The sequence below is a fragment of the Vigna unguiculata genome, chromosome 3, assembly GCF_004118075.2.
Source record: "Vigna unguiculata cultivar IT97K-499-35 chromosome 3, ASM411807v1, whole genome shotgun sequence".
NCBI classification, from domain to species: domain Eukaryota; kingdom Viridiplantae; phylum Streptophyta; class Magnoliopsida; order Fabales; family Fabaceae; genus Vigna; species Vigna unguiculata.
Window position 1 is genome coordinate 12,575,921 of NC_040281.1, and position 23,310 is coordinate 12,599,230.

A 23,310-nucleotide genomic window follows, 5' to 3' on the forward strand; every position below is an offset into this window, starting at 1 on the left:
AACCAACTCAAGAGAGTTTTGCTTCCAGATTTATTAGAACATTTGTTCAATATATAGAGTACAATGTCTCATCATATAAAGGGAAAAGTAAAAAACAAAATAAAATAGAATATTTGATAATAATAAAAGAGAATCAAATATATGATATCTCTATCAATATAAATAAAAGCATGAGATATATAATATCTTTATCAAAATATCTCTTAAATTTTAAAAAATATCATTTTTATATACTTTTAATAATAATATTTAGTAATGACTAAGATTATTATTTTTTAAATTAAAATAAATAGGAAACACACCTAACAACAACTCATGTGTTTGCACAAATTTAGATTAAAGTTTTATTAATCACAAAGTATCCGATAATTTCAAAATAAGATGGCGTAAGAACATTTTTCAATAAAAACAAAACAAAATATTAATTTTTTAAGCTTTTAAGATACTAAAAGTTTTCGATATTACATTTTAACTAACTCTTACGTTTTTTAAAAACTATTATTAATAAATTTATTCATCCCAATCAATTAATTAAAATCAGCAAACACATAAAATCAATTCACTGGAATGAAAATAAGACATAATGCATTGTAATTATCTAAGATAAGAGAATCCATTGTCTAATACACACTTGTTAAATTCTATATAATTATGTTGACCTAATTTTTATTAAAATTTATATATAATTAAGATCTTAAATATTTAGTGGAATGAAAAAAAGGAGATAATACATTATAATTATATGAATTGATGGGGAACCCATTATGTGATATATATATATATATATATATATATATATATATATATATATATATAAAGAGAGAGAGATATATTAAATTATAACATTGTAATTTTTATTAAATATTACATCTTTACTAATTTTGTAAAGAATACAATTCCAACTACTAAATTATAATTTTATATTTTTATATGTTATTTATGTGAAAAAATATTCTAATATATTACTGAGTTTTGAAAGGTAAAAAGACAATTTAATTGAGAGATAGTTTTAAAGATATAAATTGATACATGTGGTATAAATAAAGATAAAGTATGAATATTTTACTATTTAATTTAAAATAATTATAAATAAAAAATTTAGCTAGTCAAATTTTATTTTGTAAAATAATGTCTTTCTTTAAAAGTAGATTTTTTTTTCTTCAAGATTTTGAGTTAATTATTATCTTTATTAAGATTCGAGTTTGTTCTAAGAGTGCTAACTAAGAATAGAAGATAATGTATGTATCATCTTTAAGTTTTTTTTTATCCTTTTCTTAGGATCATTACTTAAAGGGTCGCATGCACAAGAGTAGGTGCTTGAATGTGAGTTTTGGTGGACAAAGATGATTATCTACTATTTTAAGGTTGTAGTGATATATTTCAGTTGATTTGATGATCGAGATTTTCTAAATAGGTTTGAACTTTTTGTGTTAAAAGTATGATATGTTGGATTTCAGCTTGGAGTAGTCACATTTTCCAAATAATGGAAGCTAAATGATCTACTTAATGACTTTGATGGTGACAATTTTATTAGAATGATGTTTTGTTGTGATGCATAATTGAGCCAGAAGTCCTTTGCTTATATGTGAGTCTAAGTTCTTTATTCATCTATTACATTTTGAGTAAGTAGTTTTTCAACATGTTGAGTCTAACACTCTTCAGTTGTGTGATTGAGTCTAATGATTTTCAACTGCATGTTGAGTCTGACGCTTTTAAGTTGCTTGATTGAGTCTAATAATTTTTAATTATATGTTAAGTATGAGGTTCTTCAGCTACATGTTGAGCTTGACATTCTTAAATTGCATGATGAGTTGAGAGATTTTTCTTGACTTGTTGAACTATGGTTCTTCCTTATCTCTTTAATAAAAATCTTTATTTTATTTGTAAGTCTTAAAGTAAGATATTTTTAATTGTTGTATTTTAGGAGGAATGATGTTGTGAAGTGAGATGAGAATGTGTTTGAAGATCGTTGGGAGGTATTTTGTTTGTCTACTTGCTTATGCAAGAGGTTGCATTTGATTCACTAAGTGAGAGCATCATTCGGGTCACTCTAGTAATGTTTCATCTAATACCCTTGCTTAGTGAAAGTGTATGTGCTTAATTAAATGTATTGCCTAAGTTACTTCAATGAGTGCTTCGTCTAATATCCTCACTCATCGAAAGAAAACACGTTGAGGCGAATATATCTTTTGAGTCAATCAATTAGTGATTTGTATGATAACCTTGCTTAACGAAATCATATGAGCTTAAGCAAAGGCATCTTCTAAGTGTTGTAAAATCTGTTTATTGCAAAATATGCAGTTGCAATTTGGCCATTATTGCTAGAGTATGTTTTATTTTAATCGTTATTGATAAAACAATTTCACTTTGGTCATTATAACAAATATGACCGTGTTGAGCTGTTACAAGATATTCATCATGAGCCATGGGATTTTAACTCATCACTAGCCCTCATCCACAACTATAAAGAGGTGGTCTAGTGCTCTTCAAAAGGCACACAATTCAGCTCACATCTCTTCCTATCTTGGGTTCCTTGTGCTTTCTTCTCCCTTTATATCTTCATTCTATTATCTTGTGTTATTCATACTCTTTTAAAGAGAGCTTATCTTGCTAGTTTATGATATTCTCAGGATATATCCAAGATGTTCTTGTTGTACCTTGGAGGTTTGCACTACAATGCGGATAAATTCTTAAGGGCAGTGTTTCAACATGCCTCAAGAATTTATGTATTTGTGTTATCATTTACTACACTAAGTCACTCCAATAAGTGCTTTGTTTGATATTATCGCTCAATAAAAGTAGTTATGCATAAGTGGAAGTATCATCTGAGTTACTCGAATGATGTGTTTAATACCCTCTCCGTAAAAGAAGACATACTTAAGTGAAAGTATTCTCTCAATCACTCTAGTGAGATTTTTTATCTAATACCATTGCTTAACAAAAACAAACTTGCTTAAGCAAAAGTATCATTTGAATCACTCTAACAAGTGAATATTCAAGTGTATTTTTTTTATATCCTATCTAAATATATTTGTTGTGTATATGTTTGCGTATATACATAAATTATTGAATTGTATGCTTGAATGATTTCTTATTTTAATTCAAGTAAATTGTGATGTGTGTGTTTTGTATGCAATGGAGATGTAAATGACATGTTTGTATGTGAAGTGTATTTTGAAGTCACAAGTTTGTAAATTGTGATAAAGTGAGTGATGATTTGACGTGTTCAGAGAACATATGATTTAAAACATTAAAACTATGACAAACAAAAATGTGTTGTATTTGTTACTTTATGTAATTAAGATTACCTTACTTTTTTTCTCTTCTTCTCTTCCCCTAGGTTTAAATTAATGTAATTTGTATATAAAATTAATAGTTTTATATAAAAAATAAATTTTATTAATCTAATCATTAAATTATAAGTTTATATTATTATAACTATTTATTAACTTTTTAAATCAGAAGAACAACAATAAAATATTAAATATTTCATATACATATATATTGTGAAGAAATATATATTATGTAAAATTCTGTATAAAAGTAGTTCAAATACTTTATTGACATAATTTTTATAAAATAATATGTGTAAAAGAAATTTTTAATTTAATTGTGATTTTTTTTTTGTAAAAAAATCATCCGAGATTGAATAATATAATGTGATAAAAAATTATACCAGTAATTTAATTATATATATTATTTGTATCGTATTTTCAAATATATATTTATTTGTGACGCTATATCTATCACTTTTTCTTCTTTACATCTATTAATTTTATGTTAGTCCTTTTATTCTTTAAAAAAAGTCTTATATGTACTGTACAGTGACCTTGACATCCATAAAAAAAAACAAATGAGGCCACGAAAATTGAATATGAACAGAAAGACGCTGAAACAATAGTGGTAATACCCAATAATTCAGATCTTATAATGCTAAGATGACCGACATCACACTTTTAGCATCACATTTTTGACCTTCACAGTACTCTTAAAAGCTGCTCCCAAAAACATCTACATAACATAAGGATCAGGGATATAAAGAAAATCCGTACTTAGGAATATTCATGAATAAAATTTATAAAGGCTAGAAAATAAATATTTTAAATGGATATATGTAGATAATGAGTATGAATATTTTTTATACTCATATATTAACGGGATGAGTACATCTATCATAGTATCCGTAATCGTGGATATTCGTACTCGTTATACTTTAATTTAAATTTAAAAAAAAATAAAAGCATGATTAAAATATTAACGTATTGATTTTGAATGAGTTATTTTTTTATCAATTAGTTTTTTAAAAAAATTATTTCTTTGTAAACTGTCATTTAACACTATTTAAATGAGTTATTTGAACTTTATTTGAAATTTATGAATGTTATGTATTGTATTTTATTTGAATTTATGATTAAAATATGTTGTTTAATTTTTTTATTATTTTTGTTATAAATACCCGCGAGTACCCGTGCCATATACGGATACCCGATGGATATAAGTACGGATACATGATGAATATTTATCCAACTAATAAGTATGGAGAAACTACTACCTGTATTTACCTACCCATAAACATCCCTAAAACCAATTATCATATTTTTTAACCCATAATATAACAAATAAATGAGAATACACAATTTTATGCTTCCATTAAAATGACCTAAACAAATAGAAGTAGTTTAGTGTTTAAGAGGAAATTAATTGTTCACTTATTTGTGTTAATTCAATTTTTAAATTTGAGATAGAAAGATAAGAATGCTGTAAGTAAACAGGCAAATAATGATCAATTACCAAATGATTCAAAATGATGAATGTCAGAGAAAATAGCTCACCAGCATAACATGTATGATATATTTAACAAAACGCTTTATTTAAATCCACAACAAAATTATTGAATAATAATTAATTTTAATAAAAAAAAATTAACCACTTACTTAGATATCAATTTATAAATTAAAATTTAAAAATAATTAATAATTATTAACGACTAAAATAATTTTCAAAAATTATAATTAATCTATAAATTGATAACTAAAATAATTTTTATTATAAATTGATTTATTCATTTAATCATTAATATTAGTTATGAAAATTTGGTTACTAAATAATGCACTGATTTCTAAATATATTTTGATTAATAAAATTGGTCATTAATATATTGTCAACAAAGTATAATTATTTGATTATATATAAAATTATAACTAAAAATGATTTTCTTTTTTGATACTTTTTTATTTCATTTATTAGTTTCTTTTTTTTTTCGGTTAATAAATATATTTAACAAACTTCATCGATTCATAAAAAAAAACATAGTTAAAAAAATGATCAAATACATTTTTTAATAAAATTGATTATGCACGAAATATATAAACATTAATAAAATCTATAATAAAAAGAGATTTGTTCATTGTTAATAAGTTTAATTCAAGAAATATTCTTTTATTTTTGAACAAGTTTCTAAAACCCCCACGTCTCATCCAATGACTATATTAGATGATTGAATGGTACAACATACCCTAGAGCTTCATAATTGAAAGGAAATTGAATACCAAAGACCCATCAACAAGGAAGAAACTATAATTGAAAATATAAATTGAAAATAAAATGAAGATTTTACGAAAAAGTAGTGAAATGACAACTTAAACAACAATTAGACTCATCCCTTATCCATTTACTTCCTCATACACTTTATCATTTAAGAACATGTTGTTCCATGGGATATTATCTATAAAAATAATTTTAGTAATTTTTTTTAAAAGTATATTATTTTAAGATTGATTTTCCTTTTATTTATAAAACTTTTAAACTAAATTTTATTTAAGAAGATTGAAGTTCAACATCACTTGTATCTATCTATTAATTTGACTTAGTCACATGCTGTCTTTGTCTGTGACCTGCCCTCAAGGCAAAGAGATTATCACTGGCCACACTGTTTTTATAGCTACTGGATTTATTGAGGGGACAAAGAACACAGATTAATATTAATTTAATTACATGATGTAATTAAATTTCTATTAGTTAATCTAAAAAAATTAATCATTCAAAAGTAAGATTTTTCTGCCTTTGTTACTTTGAAGACCATGTCTTGAAGCTTATTAACAAACGTGAAATTAATTTGAGCATTAGAATAGCAACTTTGGAGGGTTCAAACCTAAATCAATTATTTATGACCACTGATTGAACTTATAATTTGTTTCTTCTTCTTCTTTCTAGGGTTAGGAAAAGGATTAACATCAAAGTCTTTTAATTTGGTCGATTAAAGTCAGAGGCAAACAACCAATGGGGCCATTCATTGTATCTGAAAAAGAAAAATTATTGGCACACATTTTGTTGGAGTCTCCATAGATGAACACTGTTCAACAATAGAATCAACGCAGGCTTCAATATCATATCTCAGTTGAAAGCATCATATCATCTGTTTATAAAATAATTAAATAATTTAAATTCTACAATATTGATCATAATCAAGTTTGCGAATTAATTAATACCAGTGATTTCAACTTATAAAAAGATAATAATGTATTCTGAAAGTGTGTGGAAAAACAAGTGGATTCATTCAGTATTTTTTTCTTAATTTTTTTTATATGATCTAAAACAAACCAATTTCATTGAAAATAGATCAATAAGATTTAATTCCATACTAATATATAAAATTTTGTGTTTAGAAAAAAGAAAAAATATATAAATTTGCTTGAAATTTGAAGGGAAATCTATACCTAAAATATATAAGAAACACTTTTTTTTTTTTAATGTGATTAGCTTGTATAAACTAATGATAGCAAAAACTATAGTAATACGTTCAGTTATACCATACAAACTTTCAGTTTGATATTTATCAAATTTTTAAATAACAAATTCGTTATGAATAAATAATTGTAAAAAATTTATTGGTTTTGTTTAGATTGAGTTTTATTGAACTAAAAATATTTATGTTAATTTAATTGATTTAGTTTGAATACTGAGATTTATGATGTTAATCCAAATTGATAAACACCGTATGAGAAGAAAAAAAAAGATCATGTAAAAAAAGAGAAAATAATTGATAGATATAATAAATCGTATATTATTCATTTCTTCACACTTCCAAATTTTCGCTTTGTACTATTTTATTCTCACTGTATTATTCATTTCTTCTATCTCTCCCTGTCTATCCGAGATACACCTTTATGCGTTGAGAAAAATAATATTGAAAAATACTTAATACATTGAAATTTAAAAGAGTTGAACTTTGGTAAGTATTAAATTGAGATAATTTGAATTGCTTGAATTAAAAAAAAAAAAAAACTAACATGAACTTAATCTATATTTGTGTATTTTTCATTTTTAACTTCTCTAATTTTCTCTTCTTTTCTATACCTGTTGTGGCTCTTATTTTTGTTCACAACCAACAGACATATATAGCATATAATTATTAGTCCAAATGCACTTTCTAACATACATGCATGCAAAACATAATTAATTATATCACTGGACTAGCTTTCATCAGTTAAAGACATTATTAAATTAATAATTTTGTTGGCTGATCACCAAACTTAATTAATGCAATGAACCAAATTTTGTTGGAACCATTAAAAAAGTTCGACTTGATTTAGTTTACTCAAATTATAATATAATCCATCTAAATAATTCTATATTTGAATTTAATTTCGAGGAAACACCTATAAAATTTATTTCAATTTTGTTATTAATTGAAATAATGTAAGCCTTATCTTTTGATGCTTGCCACTAATCTACAGAACAAAACAACATTAGGTGTTGTTAGTTGATGGATTACATCCATACAGTTCATGGAAGTATACGAAATATAAATTTAAAATACAGACATGTATGTATTTTTCAACTTAAAAAAATTAAAAATACACAGAAAAGACAGACATACAGTACACACGGAAGTGGAAGAGAAAGGTGAATTTAAAATAACATAAAAATAAACTCACAATGGGTTGTATAATAAAATATATTTTACAAAGGAAAAAACATTATCTGATACAAATTTTAACAAACATATATAATCAACATAAATATTCAGCAAACTTACGACTAACAATAAGGTAATTGGTTTTAATGGGTTGGTTAATTTCTTTATTTTTTTAATAATTGATTTTCATAAAAGACTCATAGTCAATTTAATTACCTAGAAAAGTATTTGATTTTACAGAGAAAAATCTAAGAAACTACTTTACTTTTGGTATCGTTTTATGTTTTTTCTTTTATTATTTTTGAATTAAAATATCAACATGATATTATAACACAATTTTAAAATATTTTGAATTTTATCTTGTACGTCACCTTAGATTTTTGTTATCTAGCTAAAGAGAAAATAGCAACGTATATACCAACAAACAATAATTGAGCTTAGGAATAGAAATCATATATATGGGCCGAGCCTAGTCGTGCAATATGTATCAATAAAGCCTAGAAAAAGAACGGGCTTGGGTCCACTCATGCAAATGATTACCTGATATTTTCATGTCAAACTTATTTTAAACTTTAAAACATTTAGCTAAATTATAATTATAACTTATTATTTTTAATAAAATTTTTTAGTTTATCTAATATTTTGAAAATTTTAGCCCTTAATTTTAGAAAATCAATTATAAATTTTTCATACACTTTTTTATTTTTATATTTAATTAATTAAACTATTATTTTGACAGAGATGAAATCGATATATTGGATTTAAGGTTCAATTCAATCATATCAAAATAAAATATATATTAAAAACTAAGATCGTGCCAACATTAATTTTTTTTTTCTAAAATTTCAAATATTAAAGCAAACAAGAGACTAAAATTGCACTTAAAAATTACAGAAAACCAAAATTTCGATTGTCCAAAAGACTATTATTAAAGCTTACAATATAGTGTTACATTCCACTCTAAAATTCAAATACAGTGAAAAAAAATATACTCAAGTTTTCAGAAATAAGATACAAGTAAAAATCAACTAATTCATTCCTATCTAAAACATTATTTATAAGGAAAATAATTTTTTGACTACTAAATTTTGACAACTTTCTCTTACAACCTTAGGTGTCATCTTCTAAGTGATTTTTTCATTTTTTTCATTTTTTCATTCTCAATATTTTAAAATTACTTAAAAAATGACATCTTATATGGTAAGAGGAAGTTGTCAAAATTTAGTAGTAAAAATATTATTTTCTTATTTAAAAATATCCTGTATTAAATTTGATCACTATGTTTATTCCAAAATATTAATTAGGTCTTCATCTTCTCCTTACTCTTGGTGATTGCCAAGAACATAAGTCTATACGAAACAATTATTCCCATTAAGATAGCAAGATCAACCCATTTGGAGTGACCCATTTCCACTTGCCATATCTTTGTGAGTATTTCCTTGTCACTTATGAAGGTTCCTCCATCTTCACCACTTTCCAACTTCAGACCAATGAACTCATTCTTGAACAATCCTTGGAAGGCATATTTGTGGAAGGAAACATAGTACATAGGGTATTTCCAAAATGGTTTGGGGAGATCATTTGGCAGACGAAAAAATCCACCAGTTAAAATCATCACTCCCATAACTCCACCAGAGACTGTGATGCCAGTGTTGGGATTTGGGAAGATACTTGAAACAACCATCATCAGACTCTCAACCCACAAAATGCATGCAAATAGTACACTAGAAAAGTAGATGCATTGCTCAAGTCCTGTGTGAAGTCCAGAAAGGTAATAAGTGATCACACCAGGTATCAGTGACATCAGTACTATGTATGGAATAGGTGATAGTGTGTGGCTAATGACAAAAGCAGCAACACCATAGTGCCCGTTCAATCTCTCACGTTGAAATACCTGAATCAGAAACATAAACATCTTAGGAACAAAACATTTTTTCTTTTTCCATGAATTTTAAGCCTGAATTCTGATACTAGGAGTAACAATATATCTAACAACCAATACATTCACCGGGATAGATTTAACTCATAACTTAATCTTACAAAATCAGTTTAGAAGTTTAGAAGGTGAGAGTTTTACATCCACTTATATATCATAAGTTTGTCTTATCTGAGATTTCTAATAGGGTGGTCGAGACCAAACATGTTGATTAATTCCATTTTGAATGACGTTTTTTACCTTCATTTGTTCAACAAACGGAGGGAATCCACCAAGAAGGGTTATGAAAGTCAGGACTGAAGCAACAAAAGAGACAAGTGATCCTCTAGCCTGAAATATGCATGAAGAAAGAAAATTATAATTATTATGAGTTAACAGTTGTGTTATGTTTTAAATGGCATAATCAGAAGCACTTAATCTATTTTACCTGAATGGATGAACTACTTGAACCAACGTCAAAGAATATAGTTCCCAAACTAATACCTGCTACAGTAAACATAGCTAGACGCAACCAATAATTGGTTACATCACGAAACAAGTGCACTGAAGATCTTCTCAAAAGAACGTGACACTGAGTGAGAAATGCAGTTTGTGTTCTGCTGCTCCCCATGAAACCATATTCCTAAATTCATCAAAAAGTGAGTCCTTCATCGTGTATAAAATCCTTGTTCTATACTAATAGTACCACATGTTATATTATACTTACACTTTCACCTATTGCTGCTACTTCTTTCTGAACTTGGTTACAAATTTCAGAAGATTTGTAAAACTGCACAAGGGTATCCACTGCTTCTTCTTCGGGTACTACTATGTGGAGACCTTCTTTATCATCCTGAAAATAATGAAGATATATAAATCAGCAAGGTTTTGTTGCCAGCTCTAAAGCATTGACATGTTGATGTTCTCACCAGAATGAAATCCTTGTTTATGATCCTCAAGAAATGATCAGAAGGGTTGTGAAGAGATGGGCAAGGAAAGCCATTAGAAGCAAAAAACTACATTCAATCAAGAATACAATTAATTACAAGCTATACTCTCAAATGAATTAGTTCATATATACAATGTTCATGACTAATCCAGCTACAAACCTCAGTTGCAGCAGAAGTGGTGCCAAAATACACTGTTTCACCTGAAGACAGAAGACAAAGATGATCAAACAGCTCAAAAACTTCACTACTAGGTTGATGGATGGATGCAACAATTGTTCTTCTGATGCCATCTCTTATCTTTAGGCTTGCAATTCTGGTCATGACATAGTAGGAAGCTGCACTGTCAAGGCCACTGGATGGTTCATCAAGAAGGAGAAGTTTGGGGCTTGTAAGAATCTGAATACAAATGGCTAGTCTCCTCTTTTGTCCCTCACTAAGACCTTTAGAACCCTTCCCTTTAATCCTTGTGTCAGTGGCCTCTTGTAGACCCATTTGTCTGATTGTAAAGTCTACTCTCTCTTTCTTCTCTCTGTTGGACATTGAGTCTGGAAATTGGAGATGAGCTGAATAGGACACTGCTTCTCCAACTGTTAATGTTGATAACACAGCATCATCATGTGTCACATATGCCTGGTTTCACAAGGTAATAATATGAAAAAGAGATTAATGAGGTTTCATTTTCTTCAAACAAAAGCCTCTTAGGGATTTCACTTACTGATGTTCCATATGCCAGTGCATGTTTATGGCCATTGATTAGAATTTTCCCTGTTTGCTTTGAGCTTGAAACCAGTCTTCCTGCAGATTTTTCAGAAGGATTAATCCAAACACCTCGTCCACAATTTTTCTATACCAAAATGAACTTTAGAAAATAGATTTAAACATTAATCTAAAACACACATGTCAATAAACATAATGCATTTGAATTAGAAGAATGATATTACTGAATTACCAGCTAAAGCATCAAGAAGTGTGGATTTGCCAGAACCAGAAGGACCCATGACTGCCAAGAGTTGCCCTGGCTTGGCATAACCAGTAAGACCCTTAAGAATTGGTTTCCTACCTTTCCTTCCATTAGGAACTGTGACCTGCAAATCCTCCCATGTCAGGAACATTCCCTCTTCCTTTCTCTCATTACTTTTCTTTCTTTCTTCCTCAACAGTGGCAACAAACTCCTGCTTCGACTGCATAATCAAAGCAGTAGGACTACTATCGGGTGATCCATAATTAGTGACATTACATTGAACTGGTTCATGCAGAACAAAATTCATGATCTCTTTCAATCAATACGATGATGTTTGATTTTGTTTGTGACAGAAGGTAGGTGGTGGAGGGATCTGGCTTACTTACATTATCGTATAAAAACTGCTGTCACACTAAATCAAACCATATTTAAGTGCACATCAACGTGTCACACAAGGCATGACTAAAATTGAAGCCACAATAACATCGTTGATATATTACACTTCACCTCTTTCAATTCTTTAATAAACATTACATTAACGTTATAAATTGTTTAAGAAAAATATTACATAGCTTTTTCTTTTAAAAGATTTTAAATCTTAACCCAATATGGAATTGTGTGCAATATCAAGAAACTAAGAGGGAGGAGATGGTTATTCTATACTCCTTCAAGTTATTTAATTAGTTTCTAGTTGTCAAGGGATGTTTTGAAGGATATGGTATCCTAAACAAACGTGTTAACAACATTCTTTTGATTTATTAGATCACTGTCAAGATAAATTTAACATTGAAGATTTTGAAAATAAAGATAAGAATGCTAATAATAATTTAATATTGGAGATCAAGATTATTAAAAGTATCAAAATAAAGACTAATAGAGGTTATTAAGAAATTATTAATAATTAAGATTTATTTTTAATAAATGTTATACTTGCATTTTGTAATAAAAAATGGAAACATGTAAATATATACTTAAATCAAAATTACTGATGATCAATTTCACTTCAATAATTTTTGTTTGAGAACCGTATCCCTTCTTTTTCCTTTTTGTACTTTATTTATTTATTTATTTATTTATTTATTTATTCCAATTATTTACTTTAGACACTTTATTATTTTCATTTCAATTATTTTATTTTAACTTTTTATTGTAATATCAAATAAATTATATTTAGAGTAACATTGTCCGCTTTTCTTTTACATGTTCTTAAATAAATTGTATTAGAGTAATGTTTTTATTTTCGAATTATAAATAGTTAATTTATAAAAATTTAATGCGTAAATTTGTAACGAAGAATTTACTATGAAAGATGAAATATCTTTACTGAAATTAATTCGCTAAAGAAAATATTTGTCCTTTACCATAAAACTTCATGTTAAAAGACCTACATCAATAAATTTGAATCAACACCCATCTGGGGGAGCCATATTAATCGCTCATATTTAAATAATCTTATTTCTCAATTACTAAAGTTAGTCTTTCTTTTCAAAATATCATTCAATAATAATTAATGAAAATGTTAAATGTGTATAATTAGAACATATAAATGAACATAGTAAATTATATTTTTTAGAAATTTATTTGAAACAAATTTGCCAGATACTTTCGAAAAATGTCTGAGAGTTAGACTGACTCGTCTCGGCCTTCGGTCTAGGCTAGTTTGTCTCGACCTTTGGTCCAAGTTAGCTCAACTAGACTTTTAACAATGTTGACTCAACTAGACATTCGGTCAGGGTCGACTTGGCTTGACCTTCGGTCAAGACCAACTAGGCTTAGACTGAAGCAACTCGAGATTCGACACAAGCCAACTCGGCTCAACATTCAGCTCGACCTTGGAGGCCAACCCGACTCGACCTTTAGTTCGGGTTGACTCAGCTTAACCTTTAGCCAGATAGACTCGACTCGACATTTGGTCAAAACCAACTCGACTTGACATTCAACCCTAGTTTATTTGTCTCCACCTTCAACCCTGACTAACTCGACTTGACCTTTGGTTTATACCAGATTAGTTCGACCTTCGATTTAGCCAAATTGGCACAAACCGACATGACTGAATCTTCACTGTGGGTGACTTGAGTCAACTTTTGGCTAAGGTCTGTTGATCTTGACTTTTGACTTTGATCGAAGATTGATTCAAGTCAGTTCAGACTTGTGGTAGATGCCAAAATAATTTAGTCTGAATTGAAGGTTGATATGAGTCAAATTTTCAGACTTCCTGACCAATACAAAATTTCACAATCTATGAAATTTCAATTTCCTTTTTTTTTTAATTTTATTATTTTAATTATTTGAAATACATTTTTTAAATTTCTTAATTTTAATTTTCTTGTCCAAACACAACATAAAGAAAATTACACTTACTAACGAATGTATGGAATACTTCAAGACCAATCATTTTCAAATTTTAAATTGACATATATGATTTCACATTTCCTTCTCTATCAGATTTTATTACTTATATTACAATCTATCTCTCTCTTTCTTTCTTTGGGTAGGTGTTACTTAACAATCTGGGTGTGTTAATATAACTTTCATATTAACTGGTTATCTCTAAAAGAGACTGCTGATGACTGTGAGCATCATAGTTCTCCATTTCACTTGTCTAGAGTTCATTGATGTTTGCTTGAGGACCATTAGTGCCAACATGAACATGTTCCAATTTCTCCTTGCATTTAGTGATGACAAAGAACAGAACTTTATTCAGAACAATCATACCAAACATGATAGCAAGATCAATCCACTTTGAATGACCCATTTGCACTTGCCATGTCTCAGACAAAATATCTCTACCACCAACACTTCTGGCACCTCCATCCTCATCTGAAAAGAACATTAATCCCTCAAATTCATTCTTTAATAATCCTTGCAAAGCATAGTTGAGGAAGGAAACATGGTAGAAAGGGTATTTCCATAGTGGTTTGGGAAGATCATTTGGCAGCCTGTAGAATCCACTTGTCAAAATCATCAGTCCTTCAACCCCACCAGCAGTGATCACACCCATCACAAAATTTGAAAAAATGCTCCCAACAACCATCATCAGGCTCTCAACCCACATCACAGTAGCAAATAGAACAGAAGCAAAGTATACAAAGTTGTCTAGTCCTTTGTGCAGTCCAGAAAGATAATTAACAATAGCTCCGGGAATGAAAGATACCAATAGTGTGTAAGGAACAGCAGAAAATGTGCTCCCTACCAGAAAAGCTGTTATACCATAATGTCCGTTCAATCTCTCTCTCTTGAACACCTGACAAGGTAAAATGGAACAATCTGTGCTATCAAAAATTGTTTACTCCAAAGTCAATTTGCAGCGAAATTTCAAAGTTATGGATCAACTACTTTACCTTCATTTCCTCGATTAACGGCGAGAATCCACCGATAAGTATCATGAAGCACAGAACTGAAATGAAAAAACAAAATAGCGATCCTCTTTCCTGAACCATGCACAAAGAATATTATTACATACCCACATCAGGTTTCTACATCCACTATATTTTCATCAAACTTTGAATAAATCGATTCATAAAAACAAGTAATCACCTTAGGGTTAAATAAATGATATTTTATATTCTTTATGAGCGAAAACAAGAATTTTCTCTCTAAATAGTTTTACCTGAATTGATCTCATACTTGCACCAACGTGATAGAAGATAGAGCCCAGGCTTACAGATACTGCTATAAAAACAGTTAGAAGTAACCAGTAATGGGTTATATCACGATAGATTTGCTTCGAAGATCTTTTCAGAAGAACAAGACACTGAGTAAGGAATGCAGCGTGAATCTTCTTCCTTCCAACTACACCAGAATCCTAGGCGCATGCATCCAAAATTAACTAAATGATAAGTCTAATCACAACTTATCGAGATTCCAAAATAAGATTTGACATATTTTTCGAATAGATTGAATATGAAACTTACATTTTCACTTATTTTTGCTATTTGATTCTGAACTTGATTTCTATATTCAGACGATTTATAAGAACTGACAAGGATATTAGTTGCTTCTTCAGTGGTAATTCCTTCGTCAGCATCCTGAAAACAACTCAACAAAGTCAAATTTTTATATGCCTTGTTGTATATTATTACTGTATGTAAGAAACAACAAAACAACAGTATCTAAGTGCGTAAAGTATCCAAGTAAAAACTAGGGACAGACTCAAAGTTTGGCAAAAAATGTACCTGATTGAAATCTTTGTTTATGATCCTTAGGTAGTGATCTGAAGGATTGTAGAGAGGTGGGCAGGGAAAACCATTTGAAGAAAAAAACTGCACAAAAAGAAAAGTGTGACTATATATACAAAGCTCAAGTGAATATATAAGTGGCACTGCAAGGGATTTTAGTTTGTAAACCTGATTTGCATCAGAGGCTGGTCCAAAATACACAGTCTCTCCTGAAGAGAGAAGACAAAGATGATGAAAAAGTTGGAAAACCTCACTGCTGGGCTGGTGGATGGAAGTAACGATAGTCCTTTGAATTCCATCCTTCAGATTGAGACTAGCAATGCCAGTCATAACATAATAAGAAGCAGCACTATCAAGGCCACTGGTTGGTTCATCGAGGAAGAGGAGTGTAGGATGTGTTAGAATCTCAACGCAAATGCTGAGTCTGCGCTTCTGTCCCCCACTGAGACCTTTACAACTCCACCCTCCAACCCTTGTGTTGATGGCATCTTGCAGACCCATTTCTCTCAGTGTAGCATCTACTCTTTCCTTCTTCTCAGCTTTAGACATGCTGTTTGGAAATTGGAGCTCTGCTGAGTAGTACAACGTTTCCCCAGCTGTTATGTCAGGTTTTACAGAGGGGGTTTCACTGGGGAGAACAACACCAATGAGATCTGAGCCTAACCACATAAGATACTGACACCACTCTCAACCCAAAACCTTAAGGCAATGGGTTTATGGGCCTTGATCCTTATATGGTGCTCTACTTTCTCAATTCTGGTCAATGTGGGACTTAGACTCACACTTGGATTCCTAACAATCTCCCCCTCAAGGGTGAGTCCCTTCAACCACATTGGTACACTCCCCCTCCAACGGAAGCATTCCCAACCACGAGTACCCCTTCTCGTACCGCCGTTCATCTTAACGAGACACGCTTACCTGGAACCCTTGCCAGGAAGACTTTCGATACAGGGACCATACTGTACTCGTCTGAGCCGGTTTCAACCATCGGCTCTGATACCACTTGTTAGGTTTTACAGAGGGGGTTTCACTGGGGAGAACAACACCAATGAGATCTGAGCCTAACCACATAAGACACTGACACCAATGATGCATATGGTGCTTGATTTAGTCCCACATCGCTTAGAATAGTGAGATGTGGTTCTCTATTTTACTATATAAGAGACTCTATGTAAAGCTTTAAGATACACCAAAAATACAAATACTTCCTAGTGTAGTCGTGGACGTAGGCATACACATTGTAGCTGAACCACGTTAAATTCTCTGTGTCTATTTTTCTCTCCTTTATTCTTTCCTTTATTGCCTTGTTCCTAACAATTGGTATCAAGAGCCATTTTTCTTAGTATGCTCTGTGGTTGCAGCATATTTTTCTCTCCTTTATTCTTTCCTTTATTGCCTTGTTCCTAACAATTGGTATCAAGAGCCATTTTTCTTAGTATGCTCTGTGGTTGCAGCATTGTCTGATCTTCCACATCAGAAAAGATTTGGTTTCTATTTTTTCTTCTTGGGGATCTGAGTTTAGAGAAGTAGTGGGAGCTTTGGTCAAAGGCAGCAGGAGCTTTGGTCAAAAGCCGCAGCAGGAGCTTTGGTCAGAAGTAGCAGGAGCTTTCGTCAAAGCAGCAAGAGCAATGGCATTGGAAGAAGGGAAGGTGAGGATTGAGAAGTTTGATGGCAATGACTTCGGGTTCTGGAAGATGCAGATAGAGGACTACCTGTATCAGAAGAAGTTGTATCTACCCTTAACAGGGCAGAAGCCAACTGACATGGAGCAGGCGGAATGGGATTTGTTAGATCGGCAGACACTCGGTGTGATCCGGTTGACATTAGCCAAGAATGTTGCGTTCAACATCATGAACGAGAACACAACCGTAGATTTGATGAAGGCATTGTCAAATATGTATGAGAAGCCATCTGCAGCCAATAAAGTGTATTTGATTCGCAGACTAGTCAACCTAAAAATGGGTGAAGGTAACTCGATTACTAATCATATTAGTGAATTCAATACAATTATTGCGCAGTTGACATCAGTGCAGATAACATTTGATGATGAGGTGAAAGCATTAATTTTATTATCATCTCTTCCGGAAAGTTGGAGTGCAACTGTTACTACAGTTAGTAATTCTGCAAGTAATAGTAAGTTGAAGCTTGATAACATCCGTGACTTGATCTTAAGCGAAGATGTTCGCAGGAAAAGTTCAGGGGAATCTTCCAGTTCTAGTTCCGGTTCAGCATTGAGTACTGAAACTAGAGGAAGAAGTAGCCAGAAAGGTCGTAATCAAGGCCGAGGCAGATCAAAGTCTAGAGAGAAATCAAAACCAAAATTCCGGAATGATATCACTTGTTGGAATTGTCAGAAAAGGGGTCACTTTACAAATCAATGTAGGGCTCCAAGGAAGAACAACAAGAGGCAAGATAGTGATCAATCAGCAAATGCAGCAACTGATGAAATTGAAGATGCACTATTATGTAGTCTAGATAGTTCTATTGATTCATGGATTATGGACTCAGGTGCGTCATTTCATACTACACCTTCTTTAGAACTATTATCTAACTATGTTCTAGGAAAGTTTGGGAAGGTCTACCTTGCAGATGGAAAATCTCTTGATATTATAGGAAGAGGTGATATCAATATCAGAACCTCTAATGGAAGTGTGTGGACTTTGAAGAATGTCAGACATATTCCAGCCTTAAAGAGAAACTTAATATCTATAGGGCAGTTGGATGATGAGGGGCATTACACCACCTTTGGAGATGGACACTGGAAAGTAATGAAAGGTAATCTTGTTGTTGCTCGTGGAAAGAAGCCGGGATCTCTTTACATGATTGCAGATGAGGATATGATATCAGTTGCCGAAGTTGGCAACAGTTCCTCTTTGTGGCATCAGAGACTTGGGCATATGAGTGAGAAAGGAATGAAGCTCATGGTCTCAAAAGGTAAAATACCTAACTTGAAGCATGTTGACGTTGGACCTTGCGAACATTGTATCTTTGGAAAGCAGAAAAAGGTTAGCTTCTCCAAAACAAGTAAGTCGTCTAAAGTTGAAAGACTAGCACTAGTGCATACAGATGTTTGGGGGCTAGCTCCAATGAAATCTCTTGGAGGTTCACAGTATTACGTAACCTTCATTGATGACTCTACAAGAAAGGTATGGGTTTATTTTCTTAAAAATAAATCTGATGTGTTTTCTGTGTTTAAAAGGTGGAAACAGGAGGTTGAGACTCAAACAGGTTTAAAGATTAAATGTTTGAAGTCTGATAATGGTGGAGAATATGACAGTAATCAATTCAAGGAGTTTTGTTCAGAGAATGGGATCAGAATGATCAAGACGGTTCCAGGAACACCAGAACAAAACGGTGTGGCAGAAAGAATGAACAGAACCTTGAATGAGAGAGCAAGATGTATGAGAATCCAGTCAGGATTACCCAAGGTATTTTGGGCAGATGCAATAAGCACAGCAGCCTATCTCATAAACAGAGGACCATCAGTTTCTTTAGGCTATCAGTTACCTGAAGAAGTATGGTCTGGAAATGAGGTAAACCTTTCACATCTGAAAGTTTTTGGTTGTGCTTCATATATTTTGTTGAACTCTAATAGTAGAGATAAATTGGACCCTAAGGCAAAGCGATGCTATTTCATTGGCTATGGATCTGACATGTATGGCTATAGGTTTTGGGATGACCAAAACAAGAAAATTATCAGAAGTAGAAATGTTACTTTTAATGAAAACATGTTCTATAAGGACAGGACTGCAGAATTTGCAGATGCAAATAAAAAGCCAGAGCAGGTATCATTAGAAGAAGTTTCAGAAAGTGATGTAGCCAACAAAAGGCAGAATACAAAAGTAGAGCCTGAGTCAGAGCCCGAGTCAGAGTTTGGGTCAGAACCTGAACAGATAGTAGAGTCAGTAACTCCTGAATTACCGACTAGAAGGTCTAGCAGAACCATTGTAGCACCACAAAGGTACTCCCCTTCATTACATTACTTGTTGTTGACTGATGCTGGTGAGCCAGAGCATTTTGCTGAGGCTATGCAGGGAGGTGAATCTATTAAGTGGGAGCTAGCAATGGAAGATGAGATAAAGTCTCTTCAGAAGAATAAGACATGGTCTTTAACCAAGCTTCCAGAAGGAAAGAAGGTTTTGCAAAACAGGTGGGTCTATCGGTTAAAAGAAGAACCAGATGGCAGCAAACGATATAAGGCCAGACTCGTAGTGAAAGGGTTCCAACAGAGACAAGGAATTGACTTCACAGAAATTTTCTCTCCTGTTGTCAAGATGACTACCATCAGAGTTATCTTGAGTATAGTAGCTGCAGAAAATCTTCATCTGGAGTAGTTAGATGTGAAAACTGCATTCCTACATGGAGATCTTGAGGAAGAAATCTTTATGGCACAACCAAAAGGTTTTGAAGTACAAGGCAAAGAGAATCTTGTATGCAAGCTTCATAAAAGTTTGTATGGGTTGAAACAAGCACCGCGACAATGGTATAAGAAGTTTAATGAGTTTATGAGAAACTCAGGATTTCACAGATGTGAAGAAGATCATTGTTGTTACGTGAAGAAATATGTTGATAGTTATATCATTCTTGCCTTGTATGTTGATGACATGTTGATTGCTGGTGCTAATATGGCAGAAATTGACAGGTTGAAGAAACAATTGTCAGAAAATTTTGAAATGAAGGATCTTGGTCCAGCCAAGCAAATTCTTGGTATGAGAATTTCCAGGGATAGATCTAAAGGTATTCTAAATTTATCTCAGGAAAAATATATAGAAAAGTTGCTTAGCAGGTTCAATGTTGGAAATGCTAAAACCAGGAATACACCTTTGGGAACTCACTTAAAGTTCTCAAAAAGGCAATCTTCTCAGACAGAGGAAGAAGAAAATCACATGTCTAAAGTGCCATATGCATCTGCAATAGGGAGCTTGATGTATGCTATGGTTTGCACCAGACCTGATATAGCACATGCAGTGGGAGTTGTGAGCAGGTTTCTATCCAATCCCGGAAAGGAGCATTGGGAAGGAGTGAAGTGGATATTGAGATATTTGAAGGACACTTCAAAGATGCATTTGTCCTTTAAAAGAAGTAATCTCACTTTACAGGGGTTTTCTGATGCAGATTTGGGAGGTGATTTGGATGGTAGAAAGAGCACAACAAGTTATATTTTTACGTTGGGTGGCACAGCTATCAGTTGGAAGTCCAAACTTCAAGGAAGAGTATCCCTTTCAACCACTGAAGCTGAATATATCACTATCTCAGAAACAGCAAAAGAGATGATATGGTTGAAGAATCTTCTAAAAGAATTAGGAAAAGGGCAAGATGAACCTTCATTGTTCAGTGACAGTCAAAGTGCCATTTGTCTTGCTAAAAATCCAATTCTTCACTCCAGATGCAAACACATTGAATTGAAGTATCATTTTATCAGAAACTTGATAAATGATGGAGATTTGATTTTGTTGAAGATTCCAGGTGCAGAGAATCCAGCTGATATGTTGACCAAGACTGTCACAACAACTAAGTTGAGGCTTTGCATTGCCTCAACTGGCCTTCGAGAAAATTGATGATGAAGGCACTACACTAGGTGGTAATGTAAATCAAACCCCAAGTGGGAGAATTGTTAGAATTATGGTGCTTGATTTAGTCCCACATCGCTTAGAATAGTGAGATGTGGTTCTCTATTTTACTATATAAGAGACTCTATGTAAAGCTTTAAGATACACCAAAAATACAAATACTTCCTAGTGTAGTCGTGGACGTAGGCATACACATTATAGCCGAACCACGTTAAATTCTCTGTGTCTATTTTTCTCTCCTTTATTCTTTCCTTTATTGCCTTGTTCCTAACATGTTAAACATGACAGCATCGCATCGTCTTGTGTCACATAACCCTGCTTTCACATTTTTCACACTCATTATTTTTTTCCACCAAAAACTTGGTAGCTATTTTCAGGATGAGTATAGCTCTTACAGATGTTCCGTACGCCAGTTCTTGCTTGAGGCCATTGATTAGAATCTTCCCCATTTGCTTTATGTTCGATCCCAATCTTCCTGCATCGTTGTTTCAATCATATCATCACAACTGTTATATATATATATAGTAACTACTAACTAGCACTTACGCAGGAAAAAGAAAAAACTTCTACTTTTACTGAACTACAAAAAAGAACTTATGATACCTGCTAAAGCATCAAGAAGTGTTGATTTGCCAGAACCAGAAGGACCCATTACTGCCAAGAGTTGCCCTGGCTTGGCATAACCAGTTAGACCCTTAAGAATTGATTTCCTACCTTTCCTTCCACTTGGAACTGTGACCTCCAAATCCTCCCATGTCAGGAACATTACCTCTTCCTTTCTCGCATTACTTATCTTTCTTTCTTCCTCAACATTGGCAACAAACTCCTGCTTCGACTGCATAATCAAAGGAGTGGGACTACTATTGGTTGATCCATAGTTAGTGGCATTACATTGAACTGGTTCATGCAGAACAAAATTCATTATCTCTTTCAATCAATACGATGATGTTTGATTTTGTTTGTGACAGAAGGTAGGTGGTGGAGGGATCTGGCTTACTTACATTATCGTATAAAAACTGCTGTCACACTAAGTCAAACCATATTTAAGTGCACATCAACGTGTCACACAAGGCATGTCTAAAATTGAAGCCACAATATAACACTTCACCTCTTTCAATTGTTTAATAAACACTACGTTAACGTTATAAATTGTTTAAGAAATATTACATAGTTTTTTCTAGTAAGAGATTTTAAATCTTAACAGAATATTGAATTGTATGCAATATCAAGAAACTAAAAGGGAGAAGATGATTATTCCATAAACTCGTTCAAGTTATTTAATTAGTTTCTAGTTGTCAAGGAATATTTTTAAGGTTATATATGTTATACTAAACAAACATGCTAACAACAACATTATTTTTATTTATTAGATCACTGTCAAGATAAAATAATTAAACATCGAAGATTTTGAAAATAAAGATAAGAATGTTATTAATAATTTAATATTGGAGATCCAAGATCAAAAAGTATAAAATAAAGAACAATAGAAGTTATATATTAAGATATTATAAATAATTAAGATTTATGTTTTAAAAATGTTATACTTGCATTTTGTAATAAAGGATGGAAACTTGTAAATATATGCTTAAATCAAAATTGATGGTGATCAATACACAAATTACAGAAAATTTTCATGTGTTTCAGTTGATAATTATTTTGTTAGAACCATATCCATTTATTCTTCTTCCTTTTTATACTTTATTTATTCAATTATTTACTTTAGACACTTTATTATTTTCATTTCAATTCTTTCATTTTAATTTTTTTATCATAATCTCAAATAAATTATATTTAAGGTAACATTGTATTATTTTCCTT

General features: G+C 31.6%; 1 protein-coding gene across 1 annotated transcript; it reads right to left on the bottom strand.

Moving 5' to 3' along the window:
* Positions 1-8,957: 8,957 nt before the first annotated feature.
* Positions 8,958-22,411, bottom strand: LOC114175031 (ABC transporter G family member 2-like). The gene is made up of 17 exons (XM_028059789.1): positions 22,096-22,411; positions 21,888-21,967; positions 21,765-21,807; positions 16,091-16,518; positions 15,920-16,006; positions 15,659-15,772; positions 15,355-15,549; positions 15,086-15,175; positions 14,460-14,988; positions 11,733-12,056; positions 11,499-11,578; positions 10,943-11,413; positions 10,763-10,849; positions 10,561-10,686; positions 10,282-10,476; positions 10,095-10,184; positions 8,958-9,812 (listed from the first exon to the last, which is right to left on the bottom strand). The coding sequence occupies exons 1-17, from the start codon at positions 22,331-22,333 to the stop codon at positions 9,219-9,221; spliced, it is 3,771 nt and encodes a 1,256-aa protein (XP_027915590.1). The 5' UTR covers positions 22,334-22,411; the 3' UTR covers positions 8,958-9,218.
* Between the last annotated feature and the right edge of the window lie 899 nt (positions 22,412-23,310).

Coding starts and splice junctions, on each gene's coding strand:
- LOC114175031 (XM_028059789.1), bottom strand. CDS start 22,333: ATGCAGTCGAAGCAGGAGTTTGTTGCCAATGTTGAGGAAGAAAGAAAG. Junction 15,176..15,354: donor CAAGTATGAGATCAATTCAG/GTAAAACTATTT, acceptor TGCATGGTTCAG/GAAAGAGGATCGCTATTTTG. Junction 11,579..11,732: donor ACTTCTTGATGCTTTAGCTG/GTAATTCAGTAA, acceptor AAAAATCTGCAG/GAAGACTGGTTTCAAGCTCA.